Source organism: Antennarius striatus, chromosome 23 (assembly GCF_040054535.1).
Source record: "Antennarius striatus isolate MH-2024 chromosome 23, ASM4005453v1, whole genome shotgun sequence".
Classification (NCBI taxonomy): Eukaryota; Metazoa; Chordata; class Actinopteri; order Lophiiformes; family Antennariidae; genus Antennarius; species Antennarius striatus.
In genome coordinates, this window is record NC_090798.1 from 10,834,385 (window position 1) to 10,846,877 (window position 12,493).

General features: G+C 46.5%; 2 protein-coding genes across 2 annotated transcripts; both read right to left on the minus strand.

The window, feature by feature from the left end:
* Window positions 1–3,258: 3,258 nt before the first annotated feature.
* ostc (oligosaccharyltransferase complex subunit) lies at window positions 3,259–4,956 on the minus strand. Its single transcript, XM_068308204.1, has 4 exons — window positions 4,756–4,956; window positions 4,070–4,163; window positions 3,789–3,986; window positions 3,259–3,703 (listed from the first exon to the last, which is right to left on the minus strand). Exons 1-4 carry the CDS (start codon window positions 4,892–4,894, stop codon window positions 3,685–3,687), a joined length of 450 nt encoding a protein of 149 aa, XP_068164305.1. The 5' UTR covers window positions 4,895–4,956; the 3' UTR covers window positions 3,259–3,684.
* Window positions 4,957–5,520: 564 nt separating this feature from the next.
* Window positions 5,521–7,065, minus strand: rpl34 (ribosomal protein L34). The gene is made up of 4 exons (XM_068308157.1): window positions 6,907–7,065; window positions 6,719–6,818; window positions 5,777–5,880; window positions 5,521–5,646 (listed from the first exon to the last, which is right to left on the minus strand). Exons 1-4 carry the CDS (start codon window positions 6,969–6,971, stop codon window positions 5,562–5,564), a joined length of 354 nt encoding a protein of 117 aa, XP_068164258.1. The 5' UTR covers window positions 6,972–7,065; the 3' UTR covers window positions 5,521–5,561.
* Between the last annotated feature and the right edge of the window lie 5,428 nt (window positions 7,066–12,493).

Consider the following 12,493-nt stretch of genomic DNA (forward strand, 5'->3'; position numbering starts at 1 on the left):
AAACTTAGTCTGCAAAGAGCAGAGATGGTCCCCAAACTGGACTCCCTCCAGATCCTGGCTGCGCCTAGAAATTCTGTCCATAAAGATTATGAACAGAACCTGTGATAGAGGGCAGCCCTGCTGGAGTCCAACGCGCACCTGGAACAGGTCTGACTTACTGCCGGCAATGTAAACCAAGCTCTGGCTTCGGTCATACAGGGACCGGATAGCCCTCAGCAAAGAGCCCCGAACCCCTACCTCCCGACGCACTCGCCCACAAGATACCACGAGGGCACGGTCAAATGCCTTCTCCAGATCCACAAAACACATGTGGACTGGTTGGGAAAACTCCCATGAACCCTTGAGCACTCAATGGAGAGTGTAAAGCTGGTCCAGTGTTCCACGACCGGGATGAAACCGTATTGTTCCTCCCGAATCTGCAGTTCGTCTACAGCTCTAATCCTCCCAGACTTTCCCTGGGAGACTGAGGAGTGTGATCCCCCTATAGTTGGAACACACCCTCCGGTCCCCCCTTTTGAAAAGAGGGACCACCGCCCCAGTCTGCCAATCCAGAGGCACTGTCCCCGACTGCCATGCGATGTTACAGAGACGTGTCAACCATGACAGTCCCTGCACATCCAGAGACTTGAGGTACTCAGGGCAACGCTCATCCACCCCCAGTGCTTTGCCACCGAGGAGTTTGGCAAACACCTCTGTTAACAACATATTTTGTTATGCGAGTCACGAGCCGACGGTGGAAATCAGCACACGTGACCTAGAAGCTATCTTTGACCTCGTCATTCCTGTTTCTCAACTTTTTTGCTTCTCTCATTGTTGGAAACAGGTTCAGCGAATTTTAAATATGCATCACAGCAACGGATTGTAAACCTAATCCATGATAAAACACTCTAACATCTGTTTGAATCCCCCTACATTTCCATCAAACTGTGGCTGGTGAGAAAGAAAGGTGCTTAGACTGGAGGAAAAAAGTTATCCTCTTGATGGGCAGGTTTTCACTCCTCCTTAGCCTGGTGGATCTATGTCTCCCCCTTCTGGAGGGGGAATTTAAACATCCCTGCAGAATCCTCGAATTGATCCTCTCTGAGTACACAAAAATAATCTGTTAAAATTGCAATCAGCTTCCACTGATCGATCTTAATGCTTTCCATTCAAAAGCATTGATGAAGACACACAAATCGAAGCACCACGGTTCAGGAATGATAAATGCTGTACTGGTGGTACAAAACACAAATACATGAAATACTATACATAAAAGGAGTGTGAATACCCAGACAGAGAATTTAGTCTCTACAGTCACACTTTGTAGAGATAATCGATGATATTCAAATTCCATCCATCCATCCATCCATCCATTCTCCTCCTCTTATCCGGGGTCGGGTCGTGGGGGCAGCAGCTTAAGCAGGGAAGCCCAGACTTCCCTCTCCCTAGCCACTTCGTCCAGCTCCTCCGGGAGAATCCCAAGGCGTTCCCAGGCCAGCCGGGAGACATAGTCTCTCCAGCGTGTCCTGGGTCGTCCCCAGGGCCTCCTCCTGGTAGGACGTGCCCGGAACACCTCACCAGGGACGCGTCCAGGAGGCATCCTGACCAGATGCCCGAGCCACCTCATCTGGCTCCTCTCGATGCGGAGGAGCAGCAGCTCGACTCTGAGTCCCTCCCGGATGGCCGAACTCCTCACCCTATCTCTAAGGGAGAGCCCGGACACCCTGCGGAGGAAACTCATTTCGGCCGCTTGTATCCGGGATCTCGTTCTTTCGGTCACGACCCACAGCTCATGACCATAGGTGAGGGCAGGAACGTAGATCGACCGGTAAATCGAGAGCTTTGCCTTTCGGCTCAGCTCCTTCTTCACCACGACGGACCGATACAGAGTCCGCATCACTGCAGACGCTGCACCGATCCGCCTGTCGACCTCCCGTTCCATTGTACCCTCACTCGTGAACGAGACCCCAAGATACTTGAACTCCTCCACTTGGGGCAGGATCCCATCCCCAACCTGGAGAGGGCACTCCACCCTTTTCCGACTGAGGACCATGGTCTCAGATTTGGAGGTGCTCATTCTCATCCCAACCGCTTCACACTCGGCTGCGAACCGTTCCAGTGAGAGTTGGAGATCACGGCTTGATGAAGCCAACAGCACCACGTCATCTGCAAAAAGCAGAGACCCAATACTGAGGCCACCAAAGCGGACACCCTCAACGCCTTGGCTGCGCCTAGAAATTCTGTCCATAAAAGTTATGAACAGAATCGGTGATAAAGGGCAGCCTTGGCGGAGTCCAACCCTCACTGGAAACGAATCCGACTTACTGCCGGCAATGCAGACCAAACTCTGACATTGGTCGTACAGGGACCGAACAGTCCTTATCAAGGGGTCCGGTACCCCATACTCCTGAAGCACCCACCACAGAACCCCTCAAGGAACACGGTCGAACGCCTTCTCCAAGTCCACAAAACACATGTAGACTGGTTGGGCGAACTCCCATGCCCCCTCTAGGACCCTGCGGGGGGTGTAGAGCTGGTCCACTGTTCCACGGCCAGGACGAAAACCACACTGCTCCTCCTGAATCCGAGATTCGACTTCCCGACGGACCCTCCCCTCCAGAACCCCTGAATCGACCTTGCCAGGGAGGCTGAGGAGTGTGATCCCCCTGTAGTTGGAGCACACCCTCCTGTCCTTCTTAAAAAGGGGGACCACCACCCCAGTCTGCCAATCCAGAGGTACTGTCCCCGATGTCCACGCGATGTTGCAGAGGCGTGTCAACCAGGACAGCCCCACAACATCCAGAGCCTTTAGGAACTCCGGGCGGATCTCATCCACCCCCGGGGCCCTGCCACCGAGGAGCTTTTTAACTACCTCGGTGACCTCAACCCCAGAGATAGGAGAGCCCGTCTCAGAGAACCCAGACTCTGCTTCCTCACGGGAAGGCGTGTCTGCGGGATTGAGGAGGTCTTCGAAGTATTCTCCCCACCGAGTCACAACGTCCCGAGTTGAGGTCAGCAGTGCCCCATCCGCACTATACAGTGTTGATGCTGCACTGCTTCCCCTTCCTGAGACGTCTGATGGTGGACCAGAATTTCTTCGAAGCCGTCTTGAAGTCGTCCTCCAAGGCCTCACTGAACTCCTCCCACGCCCGGGTTTTTGCCTCAGCAACCACCAAAGCCGCATTCCGCTTGGCCAGCCGGTACCTATCAGCTGCTTCAGATATTCAAATTCATTTGTGTTAAAAATGGAATGGAATTCACATAAAAACAGAAAGGGGCTCCGAAAAAGACGTTTTATTTCACAACTTTGTACAAAAATGAAATTGTGACAAATCATTTCTTTACATGAAAAAAAAAAAAATCCAAATATCACATTTGTGACACTTTTTATTCCCCAAAGGGAGAAACTGATCCCATCCTGTTCTTTTGGCTTTTTTTACTGACATGGATTTTTAAACATTTTGAGAATGTTGTGGAAATTTGTAAAAGATTTTGCTTCCAACTGCGCTGATTCAAACTTGGGGGGAAGTCACTGACTACCGATGTGACTCAGATAGTCTGATGCAACGACGATGGTTTCTTTCAAGGTCAGTGCTTTCAGTCCGAGGTGTTTCTTAACTGAGATGAAGGTCAAGTTTATCCATGTTAAACTGCCACAAATCTAATGTCATCCTTCCATTGAAATCCCTTCCCCTACTTTTGACTTTATCCCATGAGGTATCCTCTGAAAAGACAGAAGGTGAATTAGTTGGACATGGAAAACACCTCAGTGACTGCAGATTTAAGCGCTACAACAAATCTGGACTTACGGCAGCTTCATACGCATGAACACTCTGGCCATGAAGAAGCTGAGGAGGACGCTGACAAACCCAATGAACAGCAACAGGAAGCGATTGAGTTTGGGAATGTTGGGAGCATTGGATCGGTCCAGGATGATGAAGCCCAGGCCTCCCATGGTGAAGAGGAAGCTGGAAGCCAGTCCTTCCATGATGTACTGCCCGTTCACTCTGTGACAAGATGATGACGTCAGCGGGCTCTTGGGGCGCCTTTGTACTGTTCAGAGATGCTCATTAGCATTTGAATGACCTACCTGTAGGCCAGGAAGGCCACTGGTCGCTGGTGGCCGTGTTCATCAGTCATTGAACCCACGCTGGGGGGCTCGACAATAACATCGTAGATGATGCCTGAGATTCGAGGAGAGATGGGTTTAATTCTTTTGCTAGCATAACAGCAGCTAGCCTCCATCAGGTTAGCTGCCAGCATGCTAATCTCAACGCCAGATTGAGATCAAATGAAGGAGAAACAAGGCAGAGACTGCAACATCCCGCGACGGGTAGGTCAGGGTACCCTGAAAGTAATACCTGACAAGAGCATAGGTTTTACCTTTTAAAGCTATGCACTTACTTTGAGCATAGATCAAAGCACTAGTTTTGATCTATGGTCTCTACACTGGCTTTCTCCCTCAATTTTTCCGGTTCCTGAGTTTACAAAAGTTAAAATTTGACCTTGACTTAGTTTTCTCAATGCAAGATCTCCTTTTCATCCCCTTTGCTGCCTGAGTAGTCTGCTTTTAGTTCCATCTATCTGCAACAGTTGCGAACGTATTTGGTGGACATACGAACGAACGGTCGAACACACGAACACTCTGATAATTACAATACATCACCGCTTCGAAGCGGGATGTAATGAATCCGAGACAGCCTCAAATCACATGCTAGCTTGAGGCAGATTTAATGCTAACGTTAGCATCAAAGTTAGCTTAGCAGATGAATTTACCTCCTGTGATGAGGAAGTAGGACACGATGACGATCGCGTACACCGTCATAGCGGACGGCATGTGCAGCCATGACGGCTTCTTCAGTTTGATATTCGGACATTCGAGAACCGCGAACGGTAAGCTGTACAGAGTCTCCATGGTTCCCGCAGGACGTCTCCCGACTGCTGACGCTGCCTGAGGAACGTCCGAGCAGAGTTGATGACGTGTCCCGGAAGTGAATGTGTTTTGTCGTTTAACCCCAGAACCGTTGTAATTTTTTTTTTTTTTTTTAACCGTTATTTATTAAAACAATAACCACGACTTAATTCTACCCCGGAGCGAAAGTACTACCCACGGAACTGCGTGAATTTTGTTTATTGTTAAAATGAAATGCTTTTTAGCCGGTGACCCTTCCGTGGCGATCGTGACGTCATCTTAAAGACACAGCAACAACGAAATACCTAATTCTTATTATGATCACATAATTCAAATTATGTGATCACATAAGTTTGAGCGTTTGTGCATGCTTCATGCATATACTGACACTTTAATAGATTAATAAGCATTATAACGCCTTCCAGCATATCCGCATTGGTAGTGCTCAATTACTGGTTATTTGGTGTAAAACAACCCAACATCCATCACACTGATCTGTTTCATCGGCCCACATGTGAAACTTGACTCAAGGATATTACCTCATTAATTCTAATAACTTAGGTTGGTGTAAAACCTCCAGACTTTTTCAAAGAATCACACCAAAGCGTAAGTAATCACACAGAAATAGGTATGTTTCTTATTTTTTATTGTGGCAATACAAATACACAGTTTACTTAGATTTCTGGCTCTGTGCCTGTGCCTTGAGCACCTTGACGACAATCTTCTGCTCCTCAATCAGGAAAGCACGCTTGATCCTGTGAACAAAGGTCAAAACACTCTGGATTAAGAGTTTGCATAAATGTCTAAAAAGCAGAAGACAAGTTCTTTTTCTAACTTTGTGAAGGTGAATGCTGGTGATAGCGAATGAATAAATGCTTTTTTTACCTGTCGCGCACACACTTGGCACACATAGAGCCTCCATAGGCCCTGCTGACGTGCTTCTTGGTCTTGGATAGCCTCATCAGAACCTGAGGTCTAACAGCCCGGATCTATGAGACAGAACAGAGACTCAGAAATGTTCGGCTCGGTGTGTATGAGCTGATTATATGCATTTTTGCCAATAGCATAAACATACAGGGTATAATATTCCCAGGAATAACATCTTTCTTCCACCATCAACACAAATGAATAACTAAAAATTATAGACTGCTGTCCTGCTGTAACAGTTTCATTGTTTGGCACATGACTCTGGAATGGACCTTCAGATCATCCTCTAACAAAATGAAGAATTTCCATCACAATCCAGCCACATGTTGAGATCCAAGGACCAGTTGGCAATTCCATTACCCTTCATCCTGAGCCGAGGATTTGGGCGGGAAAATGTTCCCAACTTCCTTGGCGTGGAAGTTGGAATGTGCTTAAAGTTTTCCCATGAAGACAACACATAATACCTTAACATCTAGACCCCCTGACCCTTCAGAAAGAACTCTTTACAACTATTCACGGATGAGCCAACATACTTGGTCTGCCTTCTTTCACTTCCTTGCCCAGAATCCTCAACAATTGATAATTGGAACACAGACTTGAATGTTATATGTTTTGCAGGTCTCGTTCACTGTTATGAGTCAAATTTGCATTTCTGATCCCTCATAAAGCCTGTCTTACACATTAAAAAGCCATCTGCTGTAGTCGGTAGAAAAAACAAGTCATCACAAATCTATTCCTAAAATAAATCAGCAAGATACCTGATTGGCTACCCTGCTAGTTCAATAATTAACCAATCACAGCAGTCTTACTCATCAATCACGAAGACATCAAAGAATCTCAATCTGACTCCTAAAATACATATGAACCCAAGAACAGCCCCCAAAACAAGACTTCACTCACGCCACGCAGTCTCCCTGGGCAGATGCCACATGCCGACTTAGGAGCCTTGCCGACCTTCTTGGTGTACAGGTACACAATCCGGTTACCGGGGGTTCGGGACCTGCGATAGAGGATCACGACATGATGGTGAACACTCAGGTGCTAGTTCCGGTGCAGCTCCTGCTGACATGAACGCCACGTTCACTTACAGTCTGGTTTTGTTTGAGGCGGTGTTGTAGGACAGCCTACGGCGGTAGGTCAAACGCTGGACCATCTTGGAGCTGGTGGCAGAAGCAACGGCGTTAAGTTCACGAAGGTGATGCTAATGCTAACGTCAATCATGCTAGCTGGGAAACGTTTGGAGACGGGACACCGGCTAACATTTGGTTAGCAAAGTTAGCTGTAATAATTCACGTCATGTTCTACAACTGTTGTTTAATCCGTGCCATAACGTTCATCTTTATAGTACATCTAAAGGCTGGTTGTTAGCCATTATTATCCCATTCAGCCCGGTTTTCGGACGGCGACCATAGGCATCCAGAAACGAACTCAAAACTGTCGCATCAGTGCCATTAGAGCATAAAATTATCACATCTGCAGGAGCAAATCCTGGTTATAAGTTCTATCGTCATTTAAAATCGTTCGAAATTCCTTCTAAAATATTGGATTACATTGGATTGTAAATATTAGATGTTACAGAGGCAAGTAGGGACCGCCATACCTGCTATGGCCGTAACCGGAAGAGGAGGGAGCTGGGCGGAAGTCGGAGTTTAAAGGTCTTCCATGTCAGCCATTGTAAAGAGCGCCTCTTGTTATTCTGCCTCCTGGTGGTGGAGGGTTTTTACTACATTCACATAACAAATGCAATGTATTCCCGCTGGTATGCGTAAAAACGATTGACCTAATTAGTATCATTGACTGCTGACAAATATCAGTATACTTGACTTTTTTTAATATTGTGTATTGATGTGTGTTTAATCAAAGTATAGTGGAGACATTGATCTTTTTCAATTATAGTTTATCTAAACTGTAATACCCACTACTGTCCACTAGATGACAGAGGTACTACTTGGAGTTTGCCGTCTATATAACTTTTAACCAGGATACATGTATGAAAGTTTACTTTCAAAAAACAAAGAAATATACATGTATGTCTTTGACACCTTTATACAAAAATAAAAAAGTAAATTCTTCACAACTCGAGAGACCCAAGTAATTTTTTAGATTGTTTATCCAAATAAGAAAAAATGAATAGCACATCCAATTAATTTCCATTTTCAAAATATCTTTTTAAACAAAAGCACACTGACGGCTAACATTCAAGTCATCTGTAACGAACCCTTCCGAACCTCTAAAGATGGGAAAACAGTTCAAAATGGCTCCTTATCAAAGAGGTGCTGTGTCACAACCACATATTTGCCGAGCTCAGCCGACAGATGGTGAGCTTGGCGTCCTTTCAGACCGAAGAAGGTAAAGAGAGGCGGCAACACGAGGCTCTGAACGGTGGGACATTATGCAATGTCTTGAAGCGCAAAAAACTGGTTTCGTGTTGAAAGTAGTCGAAAATCCTTCCAGACAGAATCGGGATTCTCATTGCAACACAAGTTTTTTTTATTTTGAAGTGCGACTAAATTATGATTCTTAATGGTTTGTACAATACAATATATTGGTCCAACAAACTATGTTGTTTTCATTAACATCCGAGAACCTTTGGCCCCTTCCCTCTGGACCAGCTCCCAGTCAAAGATGAACCACATCACCTTAAGTGCACTTGATTATGCAAGTCTCCCAGAACCCCCCTCCCTCGCCACTTCTCCTTGGGCCGTCTGCATAATCTGTCGAGATTTAAACCTGCTGCTCCTGTTTAATAAATCCACTGCGATTAAAATAGGATTACAGATCTGCTTTCGCCGTTCTGATGACATCAGAGCATGAAATATTTCTGACTGTTTTTTTTTGCCCTACCTCCTTCCTTACTCATCTTAACTGGGGTGCTTCCATGGTTCTCAGCTCCCTTGAACATCCTGACACCAGCTGCAGGCTGGCCCATCTGCAAGCCTGTTGACATAAGGATTAACTTTATAATGTGGCATACATTATGTATTAATGCTGTCCCCATCACATCGGACTTCTCCAGGGTCAGACTTGGAGAACCGGCTATTTCCCTATTTGCAGCTGATGGAAGATTTTTTGCTATAAAGAAATTTAAATGTTGTGAAAGTCAGGCGAGCGTTCAAGAAGCACCGTCTGGACTGAACTATCTCATGAGCAAATGGGTTGATTGCTATCGCTGTATGTGGTTGACTCCACTTTTAGTGTCACCTAACATTATCTCTAGCATGATTTGATTAAATATATCTAGGCTAGACAACCCTACAATCTCATGCCAACCCTTCATTGATCTGTGGCATCCGCTAACAAATTTTAATGCAAAGTATTTGACCAAATACCTGCAAATCTACAGATATTACATCAGCTAATTAGGAAAAGCTAGCATGCTAACCCCCTAAAGTGATCAGACTTGATTGCGGATGACTAATTTCCTGGTCTCCAGTCGTGCTTTTGTTCGGACCCTCCCTCTTCCGGAACGCCTCATTGTTTCCTACCCCAGCCTACCATTGGTGCATGAGCCCAATCTGATTTGCTGACTGCTTTTTCCTAAGGGGTAGGTGGTCTGTCCAAGCCTCTTTGTGCAGACTGGTGGCAGTGGGGGGGCTGCCCATACGAGGCTTTCCATTTGTAATCTGGAGCGAATCTTTTTTAGAAGCTATTCTAGGACTTTCACCCACACTAGGACCAATCAGAATCTGGTGTCACTCGTTCGTAGTTGGTATCTAAAGTGTCAATTCAACAACTTCTTCCCTCTTCTTGGAAAAACCAGCCTGCTTATCATCATCCTATCTGCCCTCCACTGCCCCTTCACCATTGCTGACAAATCCATACAACTATGTGGGACACAAAGGCCCGGATTTAGCTGCCTGGCAAGAGCGAGGGTGGGCTGGGTGGTTGGGTAGGGGTACAGCCAGGATGGAAATTTCTCTTGTTTGTGGAACCGGACATATTTCAGACGAATCAAAACAACTGCCATCGTCACCCCCTCCCCCCCCCTTCCTCCCCCAATGTGACCCACATGACCCGCGACCAGTCATCACTTTCATGCTGGGAACACAGTCCGATCAAGAGCGACCAGCGCCGCGGGGTGGACGTGGGACCTTTGTTGGGGAAAAAGTGCTGACCGTCCAGATGAGGTCTCATTTGAAGAGTCACAGTCTGATGAGGATGATGATGATGATGATGATGATCATGAGGCCCAACCTCATGCATGTGCCTTGATTTGTCCAGATTTCATTTGCCCAAATTAATTTTCCAACTGCGTCCAAACGGATAGAAAACCGTTTTTTTTATTAAAGCTAATGGTGCATTTCATTGAGTCGTATGACTTCCTCCCCCACTTCCAGGAAGTCCAGGAAGTGGGGGAAGAAGTCAATGACTCAAACAATAATTGCATGAAGGGCCACTACTGTGAGTTAGCATTACATTTCAATGAGATTCCAGAACTCCTATGAGATCAACGTAAAAATACAGAACAATATCTGAGCCAATGTGTGTTGAATGTACAGTAATCCTTCGCTTATTCGCGCTGCAAAATGCGCGGATTCACTACATCGCGGATTCTTGGTAGGTAGTCATGTGATATTGTACGCGCATGCTACTGTCTGACAGCATCCGTATGTGCTCTGTGTTCTAGACTCACTGTTCCTCCTGCAAATTTTCTTTAATAAAAAAAGTGTTTTAAACAGTCTGTTATGACCCGTTTTGTTTTGTTGTGTGTGTGTTGCCCTGAGTTCGCCTACGTGTGTGTGTTCTGCATGAGTTTGCGAGACAAAAGAGGGGGTGTGGGAGCGAGAATGCGGACGTGAGATCGTTGTCGGTTCTTGTTTGTTCCTTATTAAGGCTGGATGCCAAATAAAAACCATTTATGGAAGATCGTCTGCGTCATCCTTGACCACCATAAGAAACACCAGGGGTGTTACAAGTCTATAAGAGTGTCATCATAGTTTGTCGCGATATTGTGGAATTTCGTTTTTCGCGGGTGGTCTTGGAATGCATTAACCACGAGTAATGAGGGATTACTGTATATCTGTTTGCATGGGAATCCTTTTCTGAGTCGCGTCTTTGATTTAACCCCAACGATTTCAGCGCCACGACGCCGTCCATGCTTTTCACGCCAATCGTCTCACAAGCAAACCGCTGAGAACTCAGGTCCACAGTACGAGACAGACTTTTGCTTCCTCGCCAAACGTAAGAAGAAGGTACCATGGTCACTTTGCTATCCAGGGTTGTAGAGCTAGGATTCGTTTAGCTTAGCTGGTTCGAACATGGCACAGTAAGAACGGCACCTCAGGATGGTCGCCATTCACGATGTAGACCGTCAAGTCGCCCTGTTTAGAACGCTTTTCCAGCGTTCCTCGCCTTGATGCCTTCTGTCCATATCGCACGGACGTGGGGGCGGTATCGATCGCCTCATCAAGCTGGAGGGGAAACAAGTGTAGGCCTGGATAATGAGAGGTGTCTAATTCTAATGCATTATTTAATTACCCAGGCTAACAGAGGACACTCCCGGGAATGTCTCCTTCATTCCCAGTATTCCCAAATCGGCTAATGTAACTAGAAAACTCGATACGCGTCCTGACTGATAGGGTTCACCAAAGCATCTGACTATCGACGGTCTGAGGTAAGTTAATGTTGCTGTCCTCTGGGCTTCCTGTTATGTAACGGGAGGCTGTTACGGTAGGGGCAGACTGGCGAGGTGGGAGGGGCAAATCAATGAGGTCACTGAATCATGATTTATTATACAGCACCAGGCCATTAGTGTCGGACATACTTTTTCGCACTGTGTAGAGATTGCGTGTCTGCATCCAATGGACGGACTGACACAGGCAACTAGTGGTTGGGAATGGGAGGTGGGGGCATGGCGGCCCAGGGGGGTAAAAGGGATTACAGGTCTGACAAAGGATTGGTTGGCTTATTGGGAGTGACACATCAAGCATGCGTGCCCCCCCCCCCATTCCAAGAAAAAGTTTAAATAATTAGTAACTTAAAAATTATTATAGGAGGAGGAAATGATGATGATGATGATGATGATGATGATGAAGGCCCTTATTGGCGCAAGAAATCATCAATGTGGATTTAAAGGGAAAGATTTACGACTTTCACGTGTAATTATTATTAAAAAATGAAAACACGCCACGATGACGCCGCCCGAGGCTCCACGTGACGCTGTCATCTGTGACACGGTGACGCACCGCGTCGCGTTTTAACCTTGAAATGACCCGAGGGCGCAGCCTCGCGCGCGCTGAGGCTGATCCACCTGTTCCGTCATCATAAAAATAAAAATTAAAAAAAAAAAAAAAATTTTTTTTACTGCCTTTCGCTGTGTAACCAAGGCAACACCTCCCTCCAAACGCAACATCACCAACATCACTCAGGAGGAACGGATATCTGCCGCTCACCTGCTTTTATTCACGCACCAACCGGGTCACGTGACCCACCCCGGTACCGGCACCGTTTCCCGCTCCATTTGCTGGGTATTTATGCGTGTTTTCTTTATTTTTAAAAAAAAATTTTTTATTCCTCCTTTCATCAGAAACAGGAGGGATGCTGCTGCGGCTGCTGCGAAGGGAGAGGTGAGCGCGGTTGGACACGCGTTTACGCTCTCTCTCTCTCTCTCTCCCTCTCTCTCTCCCTCCCTCTCTCTCCTTCCTCCCCAGCTCCTCCTCCTCCTCACCGGAGAGC

Coding starts and splice junctions, on each gene's coding strand:
- rpl34 (XM_068308157.1), bottom strand. CDS start 6,971: ATGGTCCAGCGTTTGACCTACCGCCGTAGGCTGTCCTACAACACCGCC. Junction 6,819..6,906: donor GCCTCAAACAAAACCAGACT/GTAAGTGAACGT, acceptor CCTCTATCGCAG/GTCCCGAACCCCCGGTAACC. Junction 5,881..6,718: donor GCCCAGGGAGACTGCGTGGC/GTGAGTGAAGTC, acceptor TCTGTCTCATAG/ATCCGGGCTGTTAGACCTCA.
- ostc (XM_068308204.1), bottom strand. CDS start 4,894: ATGGAGACTCTGTACAGCTTACCGTTCGCGGTTCTCGAATGTCCGAAT. Junction 4,164..4,755: donor CTACTTCCTCATCACAGGAG/GTAAATTCATCT, acceptor CTCGAATCTCAG/GCATCATCTACGATGTTATT. Junction 3,987..4,069: donor GTGGCCTTCCTGGCCTACAG/GTAGGTCATTCA, acceptor ATCTTGTCACAG/AGTGAACGGGCAGTACATCA.